Here is a 26,596-nt window from a genome sequence, read left to right as displayed (position 1 = left end):
AAAAGGAGGAGACTCCAGCTAAGCTGAAGAAGGAAAATAGCGGTCAGCAGACCTTATCTTTGTTTCTTGCAAGGAAGGTTCAAAGGTGGCAAAGAGGAAGAACCCCCAGCAAGGGGTGAAAGGGATTTTCCCACAATGCATCCCTCCCACCATCACCAAAACGTCGCGCCATGGTCACAAAAGAGGAGTGGTTGTCCTGCAGAAAGGAGAAAGTGTCGCCCCCCCCCCGCCCCTCATCCCAGCTCCCACCGCCTTGGAAGGAGCTGCTTCCCCAAAGAGCAAGAACGAGATTCACACCTCCTCCCAGTCGCGAGGCTTTCCTGCGCTTCTCCTCTGGAAGGATCCGGATTCACTTCTGCATCCCGAGGGGTTTCTGCCTGGGGTCTGGGCTGCCTCCTGGGGCGAAGCTGGGGGGCAAAGGACCTTCTGCTAGGGAGGGAGGGAGGGGGGGAGCCCTGGATCGCCCTCTGTTTCTGTCTTGCAAGAAACAAGGAAACAGGAGGAAACATTGTATCCGCTGTTGCTACATTTTGCAGCGCGCTTCTTCCCCGCTTTCTGCTCTCGGTTTCTTGCGCTCTCCTGGCGGATCGCGCGCTCCAGACACGGGGCTGCTGCTTCCTGACTTCGGATTGGCTGCCTCTCACCTTGGACGATGCCCATTGGTCAGCGATGGTTCTTTGAGAAATCCTGATGTTTCATTGAGGGGTTTCGGGACTCCATTGAAGGGTTTACAACCTCTTCGCTGCAGATCACTAGGAGGGGAGTTTATAGGTGGAGGGGCCCACTCTGGCTCGTCGTCCTGCGTGGGTGAATGGGGTGTTTGGATGGCCTCTTAGTCCCAGCTGTATCAACAGCTCGAGGGGTGAAAGGCCCGGAGGGGTCGCCTGAGGTCTCTCTCACCCGACAAGGCTGCTTTGTTGTCTCTGCAAGGCCGTCCTCCGGGCGGTCCTTCTCCTCCTTTATTTCAACCCCTCATCCCCAGGGCCTGAGCGGGGGGATCCTACCCCCTACTCTCTATCAATGAAACAGGTTTCATATCTATTTGATGCAAATGTATCCAGCTTGCCTGTGGGGCAGGTGGGGGAACGTTAGGGAACACTCTTGCTGGCCCCACGGCCTCCTCCGGCACTGGAACAGGTACGCAGCGATCCCGGGAAGGGGTCCTGGTGTTCTGGGACTCACAGCTGCTCTCTTGTGAGCACCCGGTCTAGCAGAGTAAAAGAGGTGAGGAGGTATCTGGCCATACCGACTTTATTTCTACTAATTACAGATTAAAGAACGGAACACGTATGAGAGGAACAGCCCTCATACAGACATCCTGTCTCGTCGCAAGGCAGAGCAGAAGGGAAAAGTGCAATAGTACCAGAGACGGAATTCACACAGACTGGCTTCCTTCCTCACGGAACAGAAAGGAAACAAGAATCAGATGGACCTTGCAATGGGAGGAGTGAAATGCTAACAGAACGTGTGTCTTCTGCTTATAAATATGCTCTTACTGGCAGAAAGTTCTTTCTGAAGTTTAATAGGAATCTCCATTCCTGTTATCTTTTAACCCACTGGCTCGGATCCCACCCTCCAGAGCAGGAGAAAACAAGGAGCCCCACCAATCTGGGGTTGGACTCGATGGCCCTTGTGGCCTCTTCCAACTCTATGATTCTATGATTCTAATTTGCAGCTTGGAGGCTCTGGAAGAGGAAGCTCTGTGAACCTCTCTACTCATGACGTGAAGCACCCTGGCATCCTCAGATCAAGGGCACTGCACAAATTTAATAGCTATAGAAATAATAAAGTACGTTACCTGCTTGTGTGGTAAGAATTTGCTTCTACGCCAGCGGTTTGTTACACATGTAAGGGAACATCTGAAATAAGAACACGGAACCAAGAGAAGGAGAGGAAACTCAGAGTCCTGCAGGGACCCAGTTTATTCAAACTATTGCAATAGGACAGCCTTGCTATCCGGTTCTTCAGCAGAAGGGCTGGTTTGAAAAGGCTGCCAGGGGGCTTATTAGAAGAAAGCTTATATACACAGCACACAAAGACTCATAAAATGCCACAACACTCTTCCACTTGCATCAAGAAAGGTCACGGGTCATGGGATGCGTGGCTCAATGTGGATATCGACTCCTCTGAAATTACCTTGGGGTGTCCCAGAGTGCCCAGGTCATTTGGGTCTCCTATGTCTCACTTTGACACCATGCCCATGGCAACCAGGACTTCCATGGGACTGTTGATTTTCCTATTCCCTATCTTACTTTCCTGTTCCCAAAACATGTCAAAGACCTTTGAGGAGGGATGTGAGTTCTCACATGGATGCTAGCTCAACACAGACCTCTGTGCCAAAACATCATCTGCCCTTCTAGGGTCTGATAAGGATGGAAGCGGTAGGAAACTTAGAATCATAGAATCATAGAGTTGGAAGAGACCACAAGGGCCATTGAGTCCAACCCCCTGCCAAGCAGGAAACACCATCAGAGCAGTCCTGACATATGGTTGTCAAGCCTCTGCTTAAAGACCTCCAAAGTAGGAGACTCCACCACACTCCTTGGCAGCAAATTCCACTGTCGAATAGCTCTTACTGTCAGGAAGTTCTTCCTAATATTTAGGTGGAATCTTCTTTCTTGTAATTTGGATCCATTGCTCCGTGTCCGCTTCTCTGGAGCAGCAGAAAACAAACTTTCTCCCTCCTCTATGTGACATCCTTTTATATATTTGAACATGGCTATCATATCACCCCTTAACTTACACATGACAACTTTACAGGAGGGTGGAATGAGGTTTACAAAATGCAGGCATACAAAAGTCAAGCCTAATGCACTCTATCTAAAAGGCTGGATGCAATTAATACTAGGACACTTTGATCAAAATCTATAATATCTAATATTCAATCAACTATCACATTTTTTACACCAACTCCTTCCTAGGAAAGATCAGCATGGACAGCAACCTCATCAGTGTCACCCAATCACTGTTATCCCCCTCCCCAGGCATGACGTGAAGACGGAATTCAACACCTTGGCCAAGAATTTAAAAGTCACAGCTCTGGGTACGTAGTAGGTATTTCTATGGGGCACCAGATGTGGCAAAGAACCCAGCTGCAATCATTACCTCATATGAACTAAAGTCTCCTAAATTTAAATCTGTATACAGCCACTACTGTAGTTTGCCCCCACTGTGAGTTCTTTGATGGCAAACAAGACGGGCTCTATGGCTGAAGCTCTTTCCACATGCTTGCCACTGTTAGGGTTTTTCTCATGGATTAACTCTTTGATTGGCCCTAAAATGGCATTTATGAGTAAAGCTCTTTCCACACTAAAAGCACTGATAAGGTTACTCCCTTGTATGAATTCTTTGATGGGAAGTGAGTTTGCCGCTTGTATTGAAGCTGCTTCCACATTCCAAACATTTATAGGGTTTCTCCCCTTTATGAATTCTTTGATGGGAAGTGAAACTGTCTTTTCGACTGAAGCTCTTTCCACATTCCAAGCACTGATAAGGTTTCTCCCCTGTATGAATTCTTTGATGGGAAGTGAAACTGTCTTTTCGACTGAAGCTCTTTCCACATTCCAAGCACTGATAAGGTTTCTCTCCTGTATGAATTATTCTATGGGAAGTGAGATTGCTGCCCTTAATGAAGCTCTTTCCACATTCCAAACATTTATAGGGTTTCTCCCCTGTATGAATTCTCTGATGGTCAGTAAGCTGCCTTCTGAGAATAAATCTCTTTCCACATTCCAAACATTTATAGGGTTTCTCCCCTGTATGAATTCTTTGATGGGAAGTGAAACTCTCTCTTCGACTGAAGCTCTTGTCACATTCTTGGCACTGATAGGGTTTCTCTGTTGTATGAATTATTTGATGGGACATAAGATGGCCTTTTTGAACGAAGCTCTTTCCGCACTCCCAGCACTGATAAGGTTTCTCCCCTGTATGACTTCTCTGATGGACAGTGAAAGTCTCCTTTGTTCTGAAGCTCTTTCCACACTCCTGGCACTGGTAGGGTTTCTCCCCTGTATGAATTCTTTGGTGGGAAGTGAAACTGTCCTTTTTTCGGAAGCTCTGCCCACAATCTTGGCACTGATAAGGTTTTTCCCTTGTATGAATTCTCTGATGGACAGTAAGCTTGTATCTCTGACGGAACCTCTTTCCACATTCCAAGCACTGGTAAGGTTTCTCCCCTGTATGAATTCTTTGATGAGTTGTGAGATGGGAGCTCTGAGTGAATGTCTTATCACATTCCAAACATTTATAGGGTTTCTCCCCTGTATGAATATTTTGATGGACACTTAGCTGGTGGCTGTGACTGAAGCTCTTTCCACACTGCAAGCACTGATAGGGTTTCTCTCCTGTATGTATTCTTTGATGGGAAGTGAGATTGCTGCTCTTATTGAAGCTCTTTCCACATTCCAAACATGTATAGGGTTTCTCCCCTGTATGAATAAGTTGATGAACAGTAAGTTGGCCTCGGTGACTGAAGCTCTTTCCACATTCCAAGCACTGATGGGGTTTCTTCTCAATCGGATTTCTTTGATGGGAAGTGGAATGGGAGCTCTGCCTGAAGCTCTCTCCACAGTCTGAATCCTTATGTGGCTCCTCCACTGTGTGGATTTCGTTGTGGTCTCCCTCGTTCTTCATCTCCAATTCATCACCACCTGCAACTAAGTGGCAAACAGATTAGAGCCTCAGGAATAATAATAATAATAATAATAATAATAATAATAATAATAATAATAATAATTTATTATTTATACCCCAGCCACCCTGGGTGGCTTCCAACAAAGATTAAAAATACATTAAAATGTGAGACATTAGAAAATTTCCCTAAACAGGGCTGCCTTCAGATGTCTTCTAAATGTCACATAGTTGTTTATCTCCTTGACATTTGATGGGAGGGCGTTCCACAGGGTGGGCTTATCACAGTGAAGGAACCACCAGCAGGCCCTTGGCACTGGACTTCAGTATCCGGGCAGAACGATGGGGGTGGAGATGCTCCTTCAGGTATACTGGGCCGAGGTCAGTTAGGGCTTTAAAGGTCATCACCAACACTTTGAGTTGTGCTCGGAAACGTACTGGGAGCCAATGTAGGTTTTTCAGAACTGGTGTTATGTGCTCTCAGCGGCCGCCCCCAGTCACCAGTCTGGCTGCCGCATTCTGGATTAATTGCAGTTTCTGGGTCACCTTCAAAGGTTGCCCCACGGAGAGCGCATAGCAGTAGTCCATGCAGGAGATAACCACAGCATGCACCACTCTGGCAACCACCTGGCTGGGTTTCATGCTTTGAAAAGGCAGGACCGGAGGAAGAATATTCACAGGGAAAGCAGTCAACAGTCTTCCATCCAAGGCTGGCTGTGGGAGTGTTAGCATCCCAGGTGCTGTGGGTGGCGCTGTTGAGCCCCATTGAAAAATCAGAGGTTCCTCCCATAGAGAGATGTCTTGAATTACAAAACGGATAGGATGATCCAAGAGGAAGCCTTACCAAGAGAGTCCAAGATACGACGATTCTCCTCCATGACTTCCTTATGCAGAGCTCTCTGGTCAGGATCCAGCAACGCCCACTCCTCGTCTGTGAAATGGACAGCTACATCTTCAAAGCACACTGGACCCTAACAGAAAAAGGAAAAGGTTGTCCTCTTAGACCAAATAAAGGTGAACTGTTACACTTTGTTGTCTTCTGCCTCTTAATTGATGTCCTGTTTTAATGGGAATCTTTTTCTGCGCATTTTATGGATGCATATTTTGTTGTGCTAATGAATTATTCATTGCGTACAGTGGTGCCTCTGGTTGCGAATGGGATTCGTTCCGGAGGCCGTTTGCAACCGGAAACTACTGCAACGCGAAGTGCCTGCTCTGCGCATGTGTGCGGGGCGGTCTATCGCTTCTGCGCATGTGTGAGCAGCGAAAAACCACTTCTGCGCATGCGCAATTGGAGAAACCCGGAAGTAACCTGGTCTGGTACTTCCGGTTTTCCGCGTTCGTAACCGGAAGGTAACATAACCTGATGGCAACGTAGCCAAAGGCACCACTGTATTTTAACGAGGGGTATTAAGTACCTGGTGCTTGTTGGTGTGTCTCCCCCTGAGTGCGGGTGTCCAATCTCACCCGTCTGGAGCTGAGAGCAGCACACACTCCTCCGGACTTCAAACAAGATATACATTCGAAAACGCATGCACAACAAGAGACAGAACAAAGGGGACGGAAGTGATAGGAACTGTCTTCCGTTCTCACGCTTCCAAGCATGGAATGTAAACATAGGACATGTGATCTAACACTCACACATCCAGCGACGGGAGAATGAAACTATTAACAGTGTTCTTCAAATCATTCTTCAAATCCTGTGCACAAATATGGAAGGATCCCCTTTCTTCTTTCCCTCTGTGCTGTTCTTGCCGGGTGGGGAGGACCCTCCTGAAGCCCTATAGACATCTCCAAGGTGCGCAGGGGAATGAGAGGGGGAAAGCCCCATTGTGGGACTGATGGGGAGAATCCTGGCCACTCTTTGGTATGGGGTGTGAACTGCTTAGAAGCCTATTTGAGCCTTCAACCCTCCTTCCTTGGCGCTTCCTCCCAGTCCATGACATCCTCTCTCCCCACATGGCCCCTTCCTCCTACCTGCTCTGGGTCCACAGGGGCAGCTTCCCCTCTGCCACCAAGAAAAGATGGACAAACAGGTCTTGCTGGCCTCGTTCCGTCTCCTGCAAGAGAAGAAGGTAAGTGGGAAGCCAAGAGCGCATGCTTCACTCCGAAGGAAAACTACAGGTGCGCCTTCAAACAAGGAGGAGTTGCCACGTAAATATGGACGTTTGTACCCATTTCACATACTAGAGTGCAAAAACACATCTCTCTTTCTCTGGGCTCTTGGTCCCCTGTGAATTCTCCAATAAGATGAAAAGAAATGACAGATTAGTTTCAGAATCCACAAAATGTGACCCAACAGAGAAAAAACTCCTTCCTCCTTACCCAGAGGCCTCTCTCTGGAGTCCAAGGGAGTCTTCTCTGCCTCAGAGGAATCCGGACCCATTTCTGCTAACAGATCCTTCCCCTGAAAGAGCAACAAGGATTCAAAAAAAGTAGATTAGAAATGGAATGACTTAGGACACAAACAATTTACGGATGTCTGATATCATTCATTGGATGCTTTCCAAAAAAGGAGGGGCCATTAGGAAATGATTTGGGAATACTCTCCCTCCTCTTAGGAGCCCCTTGGGAGTCTCCAGAGGAAAGTCTCTCTCACCTGCTGCTCTGCCTGCTTCCTCTCCTCTGCCTGACTCAGGAGGAAACCTTCGGCCAGGGCCACCGCCTGGGAACTGGTCTCCGCTCCGCATTCCCTCACCCAGATCTCCATCTCCTCTGGAAGGACAGCCAGGAACTGCTCCAAGATCACCAGGTCCAACATCTGAGCTTTCGTGTGCCTTTCTGGCTTCAGCCACTTATGGCAAAGGTGGTAGAGTTGGCTGCAAACCTCTCGGGGTCCTTTGGCCTCCTGGTAGCAGAACTGCCTGAGCTGCTGGCTCTGCACCTCTGAGCAGAGGGTGTCCTCCTCACCCAGGATCTTCTTCACAGAGTTTTCCCAGAATCCCCCACTGCTCCCATGGTTGGTTGCAAGGCCTCTTCCTGATTCATGGCCAGCTGAGTCTTGCTCATCCATCTCTGTTCTCTAGACACCTCCAGGAGATCGGAAGGAGTCCCTACGTCTTCTGCCAAGTTCTGCCTGTCCTAATGAGAGGTTTTGGCAAATCCTAAAAAGCAAATCAAATCAAAATGTTTATTCGGCTTTACGCCCATCATAAAGCACAACACACAAAACAAATCAAATAGAACAGCGGTCTCGTACAAGCCGCAAGTAATATAACACAATTCACAGCTCACAAGGACAAATATTGGCAATTCAAAAGAAAAATTTAAGATTAAGATTAAAAATTTAGACACTCCGCTAAAATCAATATCTGATGTCATTATCGAAAATTCTTATAACTATCAATAATCAGCTAACATTCCATTCCGTCTCTTGTACGAGAGGACGGCTGTTAGGAATTTAGCAACCTGTAGGGGAATATAAGGATCCACATCTAGAAGAACCCAGGCAAGCTGTAGGTCTACTGGTTTGTCAGCCATACGCTGGATTATGGAGTTTAGTATACTAGCACGAGCTGAACTGTACATAGGGCAGATAAACATAACATGATGTAGAGATTCAGATGTTTTCATTTCACAAGCACACATTGAAGGGACTTGGCCCTTAGTGAATCTATGTCTCAGCACGTTTGTTGGAAAAGCATTGAACCTAGCTCTAATGAAGGCATATCGGTGAGATGCGGCCATAAGCGATGTTAAGTAGGACGGAGCACGGTAGATAGGGGTTATGCCGAGATTTAACGGCGAGCAGGCTCCACCACCAGCTAAGAAATTTTGGTATAGCTCCGCATCATCCAGCCTTTGATTTATACACCTTTTTGCCACGTTTAGATCCAGTTTGAGCAATTCAGTGGGCGAGATCTCATAGGACAGCAATTTGGCATGGATTTTTCCTGACCACAAATTTGTGAAGTCATCCCGCCACATGCATTGAATGAGATAGTGGTTCGGGAGTTTATGCCATAGGGATATCCAATAAATCAAAACTCTCCTCCATAAAACTAACTCCACTGAGGGGATCTTCATTTCTAAGCGAACGGCCGCATTACTTACGCATGTTGGTAGTTTTAGAAGTCGGCGTAAGAATTGGCTTTGAAGCGACTCTAAAGGTGAGAGGTTTGCAAAGGCAGCCCATAAAGGTGCAGCATAGGCCATTGTGGCCATCACTTTGATGCTATACACTTTCAAGGCCGCAGGGATGAATAGGTCCCCCTCAGAGTAGAAAAAACGGAGGAGGGAGTGTGATAGGGCTTTTGTCTTGTTTTGAAGATATTCAACGTGCGCTTTCCACCCTAAATTATATTGAAAATAAATTCCTAAATATTTAAATTTATGTACTTGTTCAATTTTCGTGCCCTCCAATTTCCATGAATATAATTTTCGACTCCTTGAAAATACCAGTACTTTGGACTTGGTGTGGTTGATAGACAGATGATTAGAATGGCAATATGATGCAAAAATCTTTAGTGCCCTCCTTAAACCCACTCTGGAGTAAGAGAGTAGTACCGCATCATCTGTGTAGAGAAGTAAAGGACAACAATAATCTGCTATACGGGGGGTGTGGATAAATTTTTGTGAGTTGATTAATGGGTTCCTCATATCACTGATAAATAAGTTAAAAAGAAATGGCGTTAAAATACAACCCTGGCGTACACCCTTATTTATTGGCACTGGGTTAGTTAGGTCTCCAGCAGGGGATATTCTTACCCTGGCCACGGACCCGGCATGAAGTTGGGAGATAAGCCACAGGAGCCGTCTATCTATTCCCCAGCAGGCAAGTTTATCCCATAGTAATTGCCTCGGAATACTATCAAACGCAGCTTTCAAATCTATGAAAGCTGCGCAAAGTTGGCCCCGTCGAGGTGTCGAGTATTTCCAGGCTAAGTGATAAAGAATAATTGCCTGGTCTGTTGTGGATCGGTTTAATCTAAATCCAGCTTGCTCATGCCCAATCAGGTCAGCCTCAACTGACCACTTCGTCAACCTTGCCAGCAAAAAACGGGCATATATTTTCCCAATGGACGATAGCAGACTGATAGTCCGGTAATTCCCTGGGTCACCGGGAGGGCCTTTTTTTTTAGATAGGAATTATAATGGCCTCCTTCCACGTTCCTGGTATTAAGCCCGTGGCATTTAAAAATCCCTGCCCACCATGCAGAATGTAGCTTTATAGCCTCAACAGGGACCAAATCTGGCCCAGGGGCCTTACCAGTTTTCAGCTCAGCTATCAATTCTAGGATTTCCGCAGGGTCGGTATTGGGCCAGACGGGAAGGGGATTAGAAGGTCTCCAGTGAGTGGCCGGAGCTTCTGCCACTGAGAAATATTTTCTCAGGAACTGCTCCCATGTAGGGGCCGGGACAAATCCTAAAAAGCAAATACATTTTTCTGATATAAAATTGATACACAGTAAGGAGGAGAAAAGGGTTCCCTGGACAAGCATGGAGAAGTATTTGCAGGAATCACAGCCCAGACTCAAAGTTTCTTTTTTAAAACAGAAAGAATGAAGGTCAGAATTGACAAGTGAGTCATTTGTACCAAGTATAGTTTGGACTCAAGGCAAGAGTGGGGGGTCCCTCCCCCCCCCAAATGCCAGGGCACATTTCTTTCCAGCGCCTCTCTCCTTTTCCCGAACGTGGAATCTCCCCTGTTCTCAAGAAAGACTACTGGGGTGGGGTCCCTTTTTCCTTTGTTCTGAGGGCCAGATCCTGAGCTGACCAAAGGACAGCTCTTGAAAGCAAGAAAAGTAGGACTGCCCTTCATTCTGTGATTGTAAGTCGCTTTAAGTTCTTTTCAGTATTGTGTTTTAATGTTGTCATCTGCCTTGGGAATGGAGGGTGAAAATGGGATGGGGATGATGATGATGGTGAAGGTGTTACATAGCTCAACCCCCCCCCCCAGCCCCACTTGCTTGGAGGTTCTTTGGCATCCACCTGGTCCCTCAGGTGGCCTCGGGGACTGGCAGTGCCCAATTGAAGCTCCAGCCACCGTCCCTTTGGCACAGAGAGGATGTGGCCATGGGGCTTCCTGCTCTGGATCCCATGGGGTGGTTGCAAGTCCTCTGGGTGGAACTGCCCTGGAAGACGCCTCCGAAACTGGCCCCTAATGGATGGGCTCCCTCTTTTGATTTGTGCTGTATTTATCCCACCTTTTTCTCCAATCCATGGGTCTGCCCCTCCTCATTGAATATCCATTTATGTCATTTAAATTCTACTGGATATTGATCCAGAGCAGAACTCTCACACATAGTTAGCAGAGTAAAAAGTCAAACACGTTGCAGGATTCCCAAAAAATAGATCAGAGGCAATTATATATTTCATCCAGCCGAGCTTTACTGCTAGCCAAGGCAAACGAGCATAATGGTCAGAAATGCAACACATCCAGGATTGGCACTGTCCAGTTGCAGCAGACTTAATTTTAACTCCCCCCCCGCCCCCGCCCCGGCAGCCCTGGGACTTGCCCCCTTCTCCCCCCTGCGCCCTATGGGGAAGAGAGAGGAGACTTACAAGATCCCAAAGGTGCCACCGACGCAGCTCCTGCAAAGGAGACGAAAACCTCCCCCTGGAAGGGAGAAAATGGGGGGGGGGATATCCTCGGAAGGACCTCGTCCTCCCCCCTTATTTCCTGTCCTCTCTAGGAATGCAGCTCAGTTCCTTTTAACCCTTGCAAGGCGGAGCACTTCAAACTCACATCCTCTCTATTCAGGAGCCCGGGAGGAGCCTCGTACTTTGCAGACGCGTCGAGGCGCCTTATTTGCGGAGAGCGAAATGAATCCAAAGGGGGCGGGAGACCCAGGACGCCCAAAGGGGGAAGAGAAAGGAGACTCACCGGATCCCCGAAGGCGCCCCCGAGGCAGCACTTGCGGAGCAGAGAGACAACAGCCCCCCCCCCTTTGCAGGAAGGGATGGGGAGGAAGGGTCTTTGGCTCTGGGGGACGTGGCCCCCTTTATTCCCAGTCCTCTCTCGGAATCCAGCCCAGTTCCTTTGAACCCTGGGCCAGCCGGGCTCCTCCCCCCTCCCTCTGCAAAGCAGGAGCCCCGGGCATCTCAGCCCCCAGGGGGGTCGTATTTGCAAGGGGTGAAAGAGATTTTCTCACAATGCATCCCTCCCACCACCACTAAAACGCTGCGCCATGGTCACCAAAGAGGAGTGGTTGTCCTGCAGAAAGGAGAAAGTGTCGCCCCCCCCCCCGCCCCTCATCCCAGCTCCCACCGCCTTGGAAGGAGCTGCTTCCCCAAAGAGCAAGAACGAGATTCACACCTCCTCCCAGTCGCGAGGCTTTCCTGCGCTTCTCCTCTGGAAGGATCCGGATTACTGCCTGGGGTATGGGCTGCCTCCTGGGGCGAAGCTGGGGGGCAAAGGACCTTCTGCTAGGGAGGGAGGGAGGGAGGGGGGGAGGGGAGCCCTGGATCGCCCTCTGTTTCTGTCTTGCAAGAAACAAGGAAACAGGAGGATGCATTGTATCCGCTGTTGCTACATTTTGCAGCGCGCTTCTTCCCCGCTTTCTGCTCTCGGTTTCTTGCGCTCTCCTGGCGGATCACGCGCTCCAGACACGGGGCTGCTGCTTCCTGACTTCGGGTTGGCTGCCTCTCACCTTGGACGATGCCCATTGGTCAGCGATGGTTCTTTGAGAAATCCTGATGTTTCATTGAGGGCTTTCGGGACTCCGTTGAAGGGTTTACAAGCCTCTTCGCTGCAGATCACTAGGAGGGGAGTTTATAGGTGGAGGGGCCCACTCTGGCTCGTCGTCCTGCGTGGGTGACTGGGATTTGGGGTGTTTGGATGGCCTCTTAGTCCCAGCTGTATCAACAGCTCGAGGGGTGAAAGGCCCGGAGGGGTCGCCTGAGGTCTCTCTCACCCGACAAGGCTGCTTTGTTTGTTTGTTTAATTTTCAAATATATTTATTGAAACTTAACATATATACATGATAACCAAAATTCCCAGTGATTCCCTCACATAAAATATAATATCTAAATTATAACAGTTGCATAATCATACACTAAATTATCAAAGGCAAAGCTGCTTTGTTGTCCTGCAAGGGGCCAGGAGTGTCTCTGCAAGGCCGTCCTCCGGGCGGTCCTTCTCCTCCTTTATTTCAACCCCTCATCCCCAGGGGCCTGAGCACTGGATCCCACCCCCTACCCCCTAGCAATGGAATGGGTTTCAGATATATATATGATACAAATGTATCCAGCTTGCCTGTGGGGCTGGTGGGGGAACGTTAGGGAACACTCTTGCAGGCCCCACGGCCTCCTCCAGCACTGGAACAGGTACGCAGCGTTCCCGGGAATGGGTCCTGGTGTTCTGGGACTCACAACTGCTCTCTTGTGAGCACCCGGTCTAGCAGAGTAAAAGCAGCGCAGACGGAGATGAGCAGGAGAAAAGAAGGAGCCCCACCAATTTGCAGCTTGGAGGCGCTGGAAGAGGAAGCACTGTGAACCTCTCTACTCATGATGTGAACCACCCTGGCATCCTCAGATCATAGAATCATAGAATCCTAGAGTTGGAAGAGACCCCAAGGGCCATCGAGTCCAACCCCCTGCCAAGCAGGAAACACCATCAGAGCACTCCTGACATATGGTTGTCAAGCCTCTGCTTAAAGACCTCCAAAGGAGGAGACTCCACCACACTCCTTGGCAGCAAATTCCACTGTCGAACAGCTCTTACTGTCAGGAAGTTCTTCCTAATGTTTAGGTGGAATCTTCTTTCTTGTAGTTTGGATCCATTGCTCCGTGTCCGCTTCTCTGGAGCAGCAGAAAACAACCTTTCTCCCTCCTCTATGTGACATCCTTTGATATATTTGAACATGGCTATCATATCACCCCTTAACCTCCTCAACGGTGCTCTAGAAATTTAATATCTATAGAAATAATAAATAAAGCTTGGGTAGTAAGAATTTGCTTCTACACCATCAGTTTGTTTCCCAGGTGAGGGAACACAAATATAAACACGGGACCAAGGGAATGAGAGCAATTCTGTTGGGACCCAGTTTATTCAAACTATTGCAATAGGATAGCCTTGCTAACCACTTGTTCAGCAGAGCAGCTAGTTCGAAAAGGCTTCCAGGAGGCACATTAGAAGAAAGCTAATATACACAGCACACAAAGACTCATAAAATGCCACAACACTCTTCCACTTGCATCAAGAAAGTTCTCAGATCATGGGACGTGTTGCTTAATGCGAATATCGACTCCCACAGTTCCCAGGCCATTTGTTAGGCTGTTAGGCTGCTGAATGAAAAGATAAAAACAGGGCAACTGACTTTCGGGTTTGGTGGGTGTGCATCAGTAAACGAGGGGAATTAAGACTAAGAGAGCTGAGTGGGGGGTGCTCGTGTAATCTCACTGTATATAAGTTGTACAAGTGACAACAAAGTATTTCTATTTCTATTGTATTTGGGTCTCATATGTCTCACTTCAACAACGTTCCTAGGCAACCAGGCTAAGGAAATGCTAGCTCAACACTTCTCCCTTTCTCTCTTTCCCAAAACATCACCTGCCCTTCTGGGGTCAGAAAAGGCTGCAAGCTGTAGGGAACATACACATCACAGCGTTACATAGTTCAGGAGGGTGGAATGAGGGTTACAAAATGCAGGCATACAAATCAAGACTAATACATTCTATCTAAAATGTTAAATGCAATTAACTAGGACACTTCAAACAAAATTAAAATCATTAATATCTAATTCAATCAACTATCTCAAATTTTACACCAACTCCTTCCAAGGAAAGCTCATCATGGACAGTAAATGTCACCCAATCTCTCTTATCCCTCTCCCCAGGCATGACATAAAGAAGGAATTCAACACCTTGGCGAAGGACTTTCAAGTCACAGTTCTGGGTACGTGGTAGGAATTACTATGGGGCACCAGTTGTAGATAGGTAGCCGTGTCGGTCTGCCATAGTCAAAATAAAAAAATTCCTTCCAGTAGCACCTTAAAGACCAACTAAGTTAGTTCTTGGTATGAGCTTTCGTGTGCATGCACACTTCTTCAGATACACTGAAACAGAAGTTGCCAGATCCTTCTATATAGTGAGAAGGTGGGGAGGGGTATTACTCAGAAGGGTGGTGGGAATGGGAGATTGGCAGGTGGCTGAGATGAGCCTGTTGACGACTCTTAACGACTGTAATAGGTCTTACAGGAAAAGGCAAGGGGTGAGAAGGTGAGAAATGGCTTAGTCATGTATGGGGCACCAGATGTGGCAAAGAACCCAGCTGCAACCATTACCTCATACGAACTAAAGTCTCCTCCAATTAAATCTGTACACAGCCACTACTGTAGTTCGCTCCCACTGTGAGTTCTTTGATGGGAAGCAAGACGGGCCCTGTGGCTGAAAGTCTTTCCACACACTTGGCACTGAAATGGTCTCTCACTTTTGTGAATTCTTTGGTGGGAAGTGAGATGGCTGCTCTGACTGAAGCTCTTCCCACATTCCACACACTGATAGGGCTTTTCTCTTGAATGAATTCTTTGATGGGAAGCGAGAGATGCCGTCTGATTGAAGCTCCTTCCACATTCCAAGCACCGATATGGTTTCTCTCCTGTGTGAATTCTTTGATGGACAGTGAGCTGGTGATTGTCACTGAAACTCTTTCCACATTCCAAGCACTGATATGGTTTCTCCCCCGTATGAATTCTTTGATGGACAGTGAGCTGGCACTTGTGAATGAAGCTCTTTCCACATTCTGAACACTGATAGGGTTTCTCCCCGGTATGAATTCTTTGATGGACAGTGAAACTGTACTTTCGACTGAAGCTCTTTCCACATTCCAAGCACTGATAGGGTTTCTCCCCTGTATGAATTCTCTGATGGGAAGTGAAACTGTCCTTTCTTCCGAAGCTCCTCCCACACTCTTGGCACTGATATGGTTTCTCCCCCGTATGAATTCTTTGATGGACAGTGAGCTGGCACTTGTGAATGAAGTTCTTTCCACATTCTGAACACTTATATGGTTTATCCCCTGTATGAATTCTTTGATGGATAGTGAGCTGGCCTTTGTGTATGAAGCTCTTTCCACATTCCAAGCACTGATGGGGTTTCTGCCCTGTGTGACTTATTTGATGGACAGTAAGCTGGCGTCTGTGAATGAAGCTCTTTCCACATTTCAAGCAGTGATAGGGTTTCTCTCCCGTATGAATTCTTTGATGGGCCATGAACTGTCCTTTGTGAAGGAAGCTCTTTCCACACTCCTGGCACTGGTAGGGTTTCTCCCCTGTATGAATTCTCCGATGGGAAGTGAAACTGTCCTTTTTTCTGAAGCTCCTCCCACACTCTTGGCACTGATAAGGTTTCTCTCCTGTATGAATTGTTTGATGGACAGTGAGCTGGCCTCTTTGAATGAAGCTCTTTCCACATTCCAAGCACTTATATTTTTTCTCCCCTGTATGAATTTTTTCATGGTCAGTGAGGTGGCTTCTGTGAACGAAGCTCTTTCCACATTCTGAACACTTATATGGCTTCTCCCCTGTATGAATTCTGTGATGGGTTGTGAGCATGTTGCTTTGACTGAAGCTCTTTCCACATTCCAAGCACTGATAGGGTTTCTCTCCTGTATGAATTCTTTGATGGGAAGTGAGAGTGCTGCTCTTATTGAAGCTCTTTCCACATTCCAAGCACTGATATGGCTTCTCCCCTGTATGAATTCTTTGATGGACAGTGAGCTGGCATTTGTCTATGAAGCTCTTTCCACATTCCAAGCACTGATGGGGTTTCTGCCCTGTGTGAATTATTTGATGGACAGTAAGCTGGCGTCTCTGAATGAAGCTCTTTCCACATTCCAAGCACTGATAAGGTCTCTCTCCCGTATGAATTCTTTGATGGGCCATGAACGGGCCTTTGTGAATGAAGCTCTTTCCACATTCCAAGCAATGATAAGGTTTCTCTCCTGTATGAATTCTTTGGTGGGAAGTGAGAGTGCTGCTCTTATTGAAGCTCTTTCCACATTCCAAGCACTGATATGGCTTCTCCCCTGTATGAATTCTTTGATGGACAGTGAGCTGGCCTTTGTCTATGAAGCTCTTTCCACATTCCAAGCACTGATATGGCTTCTCCCCTGTATGAATTCTTTGATGGACAGTGAGATGGCTTTTGTCTATGAAGCTTTTTCCACATTCCAAGCACTGATGGGGTTTCTGCCCTGTGTGAATTATTTGATGGACAGTAAGCTGGCGTCTCTGAATGAAGCTCTTTCCACATTCCAAGCACTGATAAGGTTTCTCTCCCGTATGAATTCTTTGATGGGCTGTGAGTACAACCCTTTGACTGAAGCTCTTTCCACATTCCAAGCAATGATAAGGTTTCTCCCCTGTATGATTTCTTTGATGGACAGTGAGACTGAAGCTGCGAAGGAAGCTCTTTCCACATTCCAAGCACTGATAGGGTTTCTCTCCTGTATGAATTCTTTGATGGGAAGTGAGATTGCTGCTCTTATTGAAGCTCTTTCCACATTCCAAACATGTATAGGGTTTCTCCCCTGTATGAATAAGTTGATGAACAGTAAGCTGGCCTCGGCGACTGAAGCTCTTTCCACATTCCAAGCACTGATGGGGTTTCTTCTCAAGCGGATTTCTTTGATGGGAAGTGGAATGGGAACTCTGACTGCAGCTCTGTCCGCACTCTGAATCCTGATATGGCTCCTCCACTGTGTGGATTTTGTTGTGGTCTCCCTTGTTCTTCATTTCCAATTCATCACCACCTGCAACTGAGAGAGAAATGGATTAGAGCAGCAGATTATGGAGCAATGCTAAATAATGCTTGTGACCCAGGAAGAACTATAGGGAGTTAGATGTGAATTCTTCCTACATAGTTTACTGTCTGCAATTCAAAAGGTCTGGCTCTTTTCTGGGATGGCTTCTGTTTGGCCTAATCATGGAATCTGTGTCATCTCCAATGTCAATCTATCTTTGGTCAATCAAAAACACAAAGAAGCAAGAACAATAACAAGGAACCTAGGAAAAGCTACTTCTACATCCTAAATCACTCTGAAGCCTACATTGAAGTAGGCCTGGGCAGTTCAGACAGCCTGATCATGGTTTGAAAAGGCAGAACTGGAGGAAGAATATTCACAGGGAAAGCTGTCAATAGTCTTTCATCCAAGGCTTACTGTTGAGCCCCATCGAAATATCAGAGGTTCCTCCCATAGAGAGATGTGTTCAATTTCAAAGCAGATAGGATGATCCAATAGGAGGCCTTACCTAAAGAGTCCAAGATCCCATGATTCTCCTCCATGACTTCCTTATGGAGAGCTCTCTGGTCAGGATCCAGCAACGCCCACTCCTCGTCTGTGAAATGGACAGCTACATCTTTAAAGCACACTGGGCCCTAAAAGAAAAAGGTTGTCCTCTTAGGCAACATAAAGGTGATCTGTTACACTTTACTCTGTTATTTTCTGCCTCTTAACTGCTGTTCTTTTTTAATGGGTTTGTTTTGCTGCACATTTTAATTATGGATAAATATTTCAATGTGTTAATGGAATAATTCATTGTGTATTTTAATGTGAGCTATTAACAACCTGGTGTTCTTCAAATCATTCTCTTTGTGCAAGCAATCCTATGCAAGGATCCCATTTCCCTGTGTGCTGTTCTGGGGGTCAGGAGGCCCTCCCGATGCCCTAAGACCAAGTTCAAGAGGTGAATGGGGGAATGAGAAGGATGGGGGGGGAAGCCCCTTTGTGTGAATGGTGGCGCTGGTTAGGTGCACCCTGGCCATGGTTTGGTACAGTGTGAAAACGCTTAGAAGCCTATTTTAACATTCAATCTAGAAATGAAACTGTAATGACTTATAAACATGTGGGAATGTTCAGGGATGCAGGAGAGGATCTATTGTCTGATTATAGCCTTTCCGACTTGTGTTAACAAGTTCCACAATTTAGCAGAGTAACATTCCCCTTTTTAAACTCACAGCAGATGCGTTTGCTCAGGCTCACTAAAGGCTCTATAATAACTGTTCTGGTATTTTCCCCTTTTCCCCTCATAAAAGATAAGACGCGACACAGTCTTCTATAAAACCGTAAAAAGAGTTTACTCACATTCTGTTCACAATCGGATCCCAAAAGGCAGACTTAGCTTAGAAAAGTAACACACACCTGGAAACTATCTCATAAGGAGACAGTCCCTTTGTTCTTTCTTAGCTGGTGGCCAAGAGAGCATCTTTGGCTAAGCAGATGTTGCTTCTTCAATGTCAAAGAGAGAGAGATGGCTGCCCTGCCCTGTGCTTTTGTTGTTACCTGCATAGGTGAGGCCTCGCCCACCTTTAGTCACATGAGGAGGAAGTCTGTCGCAGCCCAGAAGGAAACAGGAAGTTTACCTGCTGGCTGGGCAAACATTCCTCCCCATGTGTAAACATGTTCACTCTAGGAAGGTTGTACTTGACTGCTCTTTTGTTTCACATCCCACAAAACAATCCTAGCGACATTCAGAAGGTGTGTTAAGGGGACGCTGCTGTTCCTTATTCCCAGCACATAAACCTCCCTGAATAGCATTTCAGCCTTTGTTTAGGTCCTCTTTGAGGGAAGCCAGGAGGAGGAGAGAGATTTGTTCATGCTAGAGGCAGCCTGGTTGCCCCACCTCTCTGCCTACACAGAACGGGTGATTTTAACTCTTCATTAGAAAAAAACGGGGTCTTTGTAGGATTGCCAGGCCTAATGACCTACTTTTCTCCGTGGGTCTTGCCATTAGGAGACAGCTGCAGAGACAAAAGGCCCCGATTTCTCCCAGCTAAGTCCCTTCCTTTCCATAATACTCCGTAAGCAACCTGAGACTGCTCCTCCTGCTTCATGGCTCTCCGGGTTGTGGGAGACAAGCAGGGAGGAGAGCTTGTTGCAGGAGGATGGGGAGACCCCTTGCCTCTACACAAGCCAAACCCCTCCCTGCCTCTCTCCTCCCATCTCCTGCTTCCGCTTCTGCCTCTGAGTCTGGGCTGCTCTCTGCCACAGACTCTCTCTGCTCACTAAGCCCTGTTGCCTCTCCAGCTTCTGACACCTCCTCCTCCCAGTCTCCTTCCTTTTCTCCCTCTGACCCCTCATCATCGTCCCACCACCCCTCCCCTGGCCCTGAGCCTTCGTTCCTTGGCGGTTCCTCCTCCCACCATTCCTCTGTGTCTAACCAGTCCATGATAGCCTCCTTCCTCCTACCTGATCTGGTTTCCCAGCTGCTGCTTCTCCTCCGCCATCGTGAGGAGATGGTTGAGCAGGTCTGGCTGGCATCGTCCTGTCACCTGCGAGAGACAAAGGTCACGACTGCCTGCTTCTCTCAGAGGGGAAACTATAGATGGGCCTTCAAAAAAGTACCCCTTTAGGATGTTTATACCCATTTCCCATTTTAGTTGTGCAAAAACGTATCTCCTTTTCTCTGAATTTTTCACCCCAAGTCTCTTCTCCAAAAGATGAGAAGTACTCACAGAGTTCTTTCAAAATCTACAACATGTGACAAAATGGAGAAAAAACTCATTCCTCCTTACCCAGTGGCCTCTCTCGGGTATCCAACGGAGTCGGTTCTGCCTCAGAGAAATCCAGACCCACTTCTGCAAACAGTTCTTTCCCCTGAAAGAGCGAAAAGCATTCAAAACAGAGCATGAGGAGAAGGATTAGAAATGGAATGGCCCTTCCTTTTTTAATGGGTTTGCTTTCCCAAAAAAGGATGGGCAAATTAGTAGAGAACTGGGCGATACTCTCCCTCCTCTTTGGAGCCCCTTGGGAGTATCCAGAGGAAAGTCTCTCTCACCTGCTTTCTCTCTGCCTGCTTCCTCTCCTCTGCCTGACTCAGGAGGAAACCTTCGGCCAGGGCCACTGCCTGGGAGGTGGTCTCCGCTCCGCATTCCCTCACCCAGATCTCCATCTCCTCTGGAAGGACAGCCAGGAACTGCTCCAAGATCACCAGGTCCAACATCTGAGCTTTCGTGTGCCTTTCTGGCTTCAGCCATTGATGGCAAAGGTGGTAGAGTTGGCTGCAAACCTCTCGGGGTCCTTTGGCCTCCTGGAAGCAGAACTGCCTGAGCTGCTGGCTCTGCACCTCTGAGCAAAGGGTGTCCTCCTCAACCAGTTCCTTCTTCACAGAGATTTCCCAGAATCCCCCACTGCTCCCAGTTTCCATGGCATGGCCTCTTCCTGCTTCAGGGCCAGCTGAGTCTTGCTCATCCATCTCTGTTCTCTGGACACCTCCAGGAGATCGGAAGGATACTTTGGCCTTCTGCCAAGTTCTGCCTGTCCTAATGAGAGGTGCCTGCTGTATTTTTTTCTATTAATTGCTTTATTTATTATTTTCCATATATATACAACACATAATTATCTTCATTTCAGTCAGTCCGATAAAGATATCTAGGTTCACCAAAAAAATAGAAAGAAAAAAGTATCAAAAAAATAGAAAAAGAAAAAGAAATTCAAATACAATTTTAACTATGTATTTTCTACACATACATTTTACCTCCCATTTTCTCCGTATTTCCCTTTATATTATATTAAATTTATTGCTATTATTTGTAAAAATTCTCTTTTCTATTTTGATATCATTTTCCTTTATATATACTATTTACAGAAATCATTCAAAGGCAACTAGCATGTTTATATTACAACTATTTTTCAAGTAGTTCTTAAAATTATCCCATCCTAGAATGAACTCCTGTCTGGGTTTTTCTCTAATTCCTTCAGAAAGAGAGGCTAATTCCACATAGTATGTAAGTTTGAGTAACCAGTTTTTTTCTGGTAGGAAGTTTGTAATTTTTCCAATATATTGCAATAGTCACCCTCACGGCCGTGGTTACATACAAAAAAAAAAATTTCCTTAGACCCTTGGTGATATCTGTGCCTGTAATACTCAGAAGAAATGTTTCTGTTTTTTTAGGGAAATTGACCTTTAACATTATTTTTAGTTCTGAGTGAATGTCGTTCCAGAACTCTTTGATCTTCTGGCATGGCCACCATATATGAATCATGGTGCCTCCTGCTTCCCCAAATCTCCAACATACATCTGGTGTATTTTTATACATCTTGGAGAGTTTGTGCGGCGTCAGGTAACACCAGTATAACATTTTTTGCATATTTTCCCTTATGGAACAACAGGCGGTAAACCTCCAATTTACCTTCCACAAATTCTCCCATTGAGACATTTGTATGGTGTGACCTAGATATTGGGTCCATTTAATCATGGCCGACTTAGCCTCCTCCTCCTTGACTTCCCAGAAGGTCGGCGGTTCGAATCCCTGTGACGGGGTGAGCTCCCGTTGCTCTGTCCCTGCTCCTGCCCACCTAGCAGTTCAAAAGCACCTCAAAGTGCAAGTAGATAAATAGGTACCGCTCTGGCGGGAACGTAAACGCCGTTTCCGTGCGCTGCTCTGGTTCGCCAGAAGCGGCTTAGTCATGCTGGCCACGTGACCCAGAAGCTGGACGCTGGCTCCCTTGGCCAATAAAGCGAGATGAGCGCCGCAACCCCAGAGTCGGCCACGACTGGACCTAATGGTCAGGGGTCCCTTTACCTTTACTTTAAGGAGAAGAGAAATGATCCCTGGGCAAGCGTGGGTGAGTCTTGCTTGGGACCAGGGCTGGACTGCACCACAACTCAGACTCTGAGCAACACCAAGTGAAGCTGCCTGGGTGCCAGGATAGCAGCTGGCATCTCCACCATCTGGGTATCATTGGATCTGGACTGTTTTCACACACTAATACCCCCTCCTGTAGAATGCCATCAGCTATATTTTATTGGCGCATTCAGAATGAATTCCTGGAACCAGAATGTTTTTTCTGTGCACTCTGAGCAGGAGCAGCAAACAACATTATAGTGAATTGTTTTCACTTTGCCTACCCGACTGCCCTGTTCACGGTTGTGAAGAATATCCCTACGTCATGAATGGTCCATGTCACCATTAAGAAAGAGAGTTTGGAACAGGCCAATATATCTGTGGACTGCTCCTGGATCAAGGGACTTTTCTTCTTTAAGTTCTCAAAACTCTTAATCCAACTCAAGGTCATCTGAACTAGCAGGATGTTTAACTGAGAATCAATCACAGTCAGTCCATCATTTGAAAAATAAGACTTGAGAGCTGTCTTGCTCCAAAATGGCCCCTAGCTTATATATCTGGGTTTCTAACATTGCCTCCCTCTTCCCACTTTCCTGCTGCAGCTTCTGCCTCTGTCTGGACTGCTCTCTGCCACAGACTCTCCCCACTCACTAAGCCCTGTTATCTCTTCAGCTTCAGACGCATTCTCCCAGTCTGCTCCCTCCCCTGGCCCACAGCCACCTTCCCTTGGGGGTCCCCCAGCTGGTTCCTCTCACTCTTCCTCTGTGTCCACCCAGTCCAGGCAGCTCCTCCTGGCATCCTTTATTCTGTTACCCCCAGGTTGCGCTCTGCTTTCCATTTGGTCTCCTGTTCTTACTGGGGACAACCAGGGGGCCTCTTCTGGCAAGCCCACCAGCAGGACTGAAGACCTTCCCAGCAGCTGGCCTTCAGAAGCATGGCTGCCTCTGGCTGTGGGAGCAGAGCATGACCATCATGGCCAGGACGTTTCCAAGCACAATTCAAAGTGTTGGTGCTGACCTTTAAAGCCCTAAACGGCCTCGGTCCAGTATACCTGAAGGAGCGTCTCCACCCCCATCGTTCAGCCCGGACACTGAGGTCCAGCTCCGAGGGCCTTCTGGCAGTTCCCTCCCTGCGAGAAGCCAAGTTACAGGGAACCAGGCAGAGGGCCTTCTCGGTGGTGGCGCCCGCACTGTGGAACGCCCTCCCATCAGATGTCAAGGAAATAAGCAGCTATCCTACTTTTAGAAGACATCTGAAGGCAGCCCTGTTTAGGGAAGTTTTTCATGACTGATGTTTTAATGTATTTTTAATCTTTTGTCGGAAGCTGCCCAGAGTGGCTTCCCAGCCAGATGGGTGGGGCATAAACAATAAATTGTTGTTGTTGTTGATAAATTGTTTTGTTGTTGTTGTTGTTGTTATTGTTGTCAGTAGCCCCCTGCTCCTCCCTGATTGGCCTCATCCTCTTTGAAAACCCTCTTGCTTGGTGACCAGCCCTTCCTCCTGTGGCAGGGAGTTCCATGGGTCTAACTGCGCACTGTGAGATGCATGGACTTTGTTTATTTGTTCACCATACAGACCAAGTTTCAGCGTCCAAAGGTTTCCATCTGGCTGCCACCTGGGCTAAGGAACGTGACCCCGATTCCTCAATCCCTTTTCTCCCTGGCTCAGGGACCCCTCCCCAAAGGGGCCAAGCAGGGTCTCCATCCAAGGGAAGAGGAGAGCTGCGGAGCTCCTGCCCCCTCGCCCCCTCCCTGGCTTTGTAGAGAAGGAAGGGTGCAGAACCCTGACTTGGGGGTCCTCAGCAGGCACCCCATGCACCTTGCCCTGCAGCTCTGGGACCCCCAATGCGCCCCATGGGGAAGAGAGAGGAGACGTACCAGATCCCAAAGGTGCCAGTGGCGCAGGTCTTGCAGAGGAGACAAAAGCCACCCCCTTTCAGGGAGAAAGCTGGGAATGTGGGAGGGGCTTTCCTTCGGGAGGACCTCGGCCTCCCCCCCCCTTATTTCCCGTCATCTCTAGGAATTGCAGCTCGGTTCCTTTTAACCCTTGCAAGGCTCGCCTTCTTTTTATCCCAGGATCGCAGGAGGAGCCAAGCGCACTGCAGACACCCAGAGATAAAGCCCAAGAGGGGCGGGTCAAGCGCGAGGCTCGATCATCTCAGCGTCGTGGGTTCGAGCCCCAGGTTGGGCAAAATAGTTCTACCTTGCGGGAGGTTGGGCTAGGTGACCCTGGGGACCCCTGATAATAAGAAGAATAAGAATTCACTATTTCTATGAGCTTCTTGTCTGGCCTCCTGAGCTGATCCTTTTCACCCTTGCAAAGCGGAGCTCCCCACGCCCTCCCTCCCTGGAGTCCCATGCATTGCACACGCCCAAGGGGTCTTATTTGGGGGACCCTCTAGGCTGGCCTTCAGCTCTCCGAAAGCGGAGCCCCGGCGGGGGTGTGGGTGTGTGTTGGGGGCTCCATCCTCGCTCCGAGCCCCGCCGGGAAAGGCACCTGTCCGGCTACAAGCCTTGGCTGGCGTGGGGCTCTCCGGCCGAACCTCTTCGGGCCACGAGCGTGCCTCTGAGCACACGCAGAGTGCGCCTGCCTCGGAGCAGGAGGCAGCTCGGCCAGACCCGTCCCGCGCGCCCGCGCGCCCCCGCCACTCACCTGCCCCGCCAGCCCCGCAGCAGCAGCCTCCGGCGCGCGCCCGCCGGCCGACCTCTCCAGGTCCACGGAAGGAGCTCGGCTGGCCCAGCGGCAGGGACGCATGCGCGGCGGGGCCCGGCGCGCTCCCGACACCGCCGCGCGCACGGCGAGGCAGCCCCTTTTGCGCATCCCATCATCTGGGGGATCCAGCCAGGTGGGACTCGAGCGCCTTCAGGGATGCGCTGCGTGAAGAGCGAAGGACCTCGGGAGAGGCTGCAGGATCTGGCCGGGGCGCGTCCATGGGGAAGCAGCAAGCGGGATCCGGGCGCCAGAGCTCCGCTCCTCTCCCGGGGCTTCCAGAAACGGGTATCCGGAAGCAGCGCCCTGTTTGAGGAAGTTTTCCATGTTTGATGTTTTATTGTATCTTAACATTCTGTTGTGAGCCCTGCAGAGTGGCTGGGGAAATAATAATAATAATAATTCTCATCGCAAAACACTGGAAAACACAAGATCTACCCACACTGGAAGAGTGGCAGACGCAATTGATGGACTATATGGAACTGGCTGAAATGACTGGCAGAATCCGAGATTTGGGAGAAGAAACAATGGAAGAGGATTGGAAAAAATTTAAGGACTATTTACAAAAATATTATAAGTTGTATGAATGTTAAGAATTTGCACGATTTGGAAATTTTAGCTTCAGCAATTAGATTTGGTGAAACAGGAAACTAAGTTATAAGTAAGAAAAGGTTGAAATTTAAAGTAATATTATGTTTAATTTAAGGTACAAGTAATTGACAAAAAGTATTTTAAATCCAAAAACATAATATCTGAAAGGTACAAAATAAGACATGAAACAAGGTAATAATTTGCTGATATTTTTATTGTAAAGAACGCAGGGTGAGGAAGATGTGGGGAAGTCCAGTAGGTTGTATAAAAAAGTTTTGGAAAGTTGGTTTTTTTCGTCTTTCTTTTTTCTTTTTTCTTATTTCTTTCTTGTATTTTTTGTATGTCTGGAGTTTGTATCTGAAAAATGTAATAAAATATTTTATATAAAAAAATAATAAATTTTTATTTATACCCCGCCCTCACCAGCCAAGACCAGGCTCAGCGCGGCTAACACTGAATTTAAATACAGTAAAAACATTGAAAACAAAACAAACCAAAAAACCAGTTGATTAAAATGTAAGTCAGATTGCAGTTTAAAATGCAGCTTAAAATGCAACCTTGTTTTAGTGGTAGCCCATAGATCAAAGCCGTAAGGGGAGAAAATGTAAAATATTCACCGGGGCCAACTATCCATGCTGGTCCTACATAGGCCAGCAAAAAGAGCCAAGGGGAAAATTATATACAAATCCCATATAAAGGGTTCCATAAAAAAAAAAGGTGAGGGGTTTAGACTGAGTCCAGCCTATAGGCCAGGCGGAACAGCTCTGTCTTGCAGGCCCTGGGAAAAGATGCCATGTCCCGCAGGGCCCTAGTCACTTGTGACAGAGCGTTCCACCAGATCAGGGCCACAGCCGAAAAATACCTGGCTCTGGTTGAGGCCAGCCTAACCTCCTTGGGGCTCAGGACTTCCAAAGTGTTGTTATTTGTGGACCTTAAGGTCCTCTGTGGGGCAGACCAGGAGAGGCGGTCCCGTAGGTACGAGGGTCCTAGGCCGTGTAGGGCTTTAAAGGTTAAAACCAGCACCTTAAACCTGACCCTGTACTCCACCGGGAGCCAGTGCAGCTGGAAAAGCACTGGATGAATGTGATCCTGGAGCAAGGACCCCATAAGGAGCCTCGCCACAGCATTCTGCAGCCGCTGGAGTTTCTGGGTCAGCTTC

The 26,596-nt window shown here is 47.8% G+C and overlaps 2 protein-coding genes and 1 long non-coding RNA gene across 3 annotated transcripts; 1 reads left to right on the top strand and 2 right to left on the bottom strand.

Annotated features, from left to right (window-relative positions):
- Nucleotides 1–1,605: 1,605 nt before the first annotated feature.
- LOC308590658 lies at nt 1,606–3,122 on the top strand. The gene is made up of 2 exons (XR_014009847.1): nt 1,606–1,789; nt 2,922–3,122. It is a non-coding gene; the product is annotated as an uncharacterized lncRNA (long non-coding RNA).
- Nucleotides 1,889–11,449, bottom strand: LOC308590351 (uncharacterized protein). Its single transcript, XM_081200343.1, has 7 exons — nt 11,134–11,449; nt 7,229–7,733; nt 6,955–7,036; nt 6,607–6,689; nt 5,474–5,600; nt 2,740–4,655; nt 1,889–2,389 (listed from the first exon to the last, which is right to left on the bottom strand). The coding sequence occupies exons 2-6, from the start codon at nt 7,640–7,642 to the stop codon at nt 3,328–3,330; spliced, it is 2,034 nt and encodes a 677-aa protein (XP_081056469.1). The 5' UTR covers nt 7,643–7,733; nt 11,134–11,449; the 3' UTR covers nt 1,889–2,389; nt 2,740–3,327.
- A 2,142-nt stretch (nt 11,450–13,591) lies between these two features.
- LOC308590285 (uncharacterized protein) lies at nt 13,592–24,161 on the bottom strand. The gene is made up of 6 exons (XM_081200186.1): nt 24,015–24,161; nt 20,349–20,941; nt 20,086–20,167; nt 19,760–19,842; nt 17,823–17,949; nt 13,592–17,329 (listed from the first exon to the last, which is right to left on the bottom strand). The coding sequence occupies exons 2-6, from the start codon at nt 20,763–20,765 to the stop codon at nt 14,901–14,903; spliced, it is 3,138 nt and encodes a 1,045-aa protein (XP_081056312.1). The 5' UTR covers nt 20,766–20,941; nt 24,015–24,161; the 3' UTR covers nt 13,592–14,900.
- Between the last annotated feature and the right edge of the window lie 2,435 nt (nt 24,162–26,596).

The sequence above is a fragment of the Podarcis bocagei genome (genome assembly GCF_964188305.1).
Source record: "Podarcis bocagei genome assembly, chromosome: 7".
Lineage (NCBI taxonomy): Eukaryota > Metazoa > Chordata > Lepidosauria > Squamata > Lacertidae > Podarcis > Podarcis bocagei.
Note: the sequence above shows the minus strand (reverse complement) of the source record. Positions and strands in the feature narration are given on the sequence as shown.

What these genes read in the sequence shown, in the direction of transcription:
- LOC308590351 (XM_081200343.1), bottom strand. Translation starts at nt 7,642, where the DNA reads ATGGATGAGCAAGACTCAGCTGGCCATGAATCAGGAAGAGGCCTTGCA. An exon ending in GGAAGCAGGCAGAGCAGCAG is followed by an intron (nt 7,037 to 7,228) that starts GTGAGAGAGACT and finishes TTGCTCTTTCAG; the next exon opens with GGGAAGGATCTGTTAGCAGA. An exon ending in CCCCTGTGGACCCAGAGCAG is followed by an intron (nt 5,601 to 6,606) that starts GTAGGAGGAAGG and finishes TTTTTCTGTTAG; the next exon opens with GGTCCAGTGTGCTTTGAAGA.
- LOC308590285 (XM_081200186.1), bottom strand. Translation starts at nt 20,765, where the DNA reads ATGGATGAGCAAGACTCAGCTGGCCCTGAAGCAGGAAGAGGCCATGCC. An exon ending in AGCAGGCAGAGAGAAAGCAG is followed by an intron (nt 20,168 to 20,348) that starts GTGAGAGAGACT and finishes TCGCTCTTTCAG; the next exon opens with GGGAAAGAACTGTTTGCAGA. An exon ending in TGGGATCTTGGACTCTTTAG is followed by an intron (nt 17,330 to 17,822) that starts GTAAGGCCTCCT and finishes TTTCTCTCTCAG; the next exon opens with TTGCAGGTGGTGATGAATTG.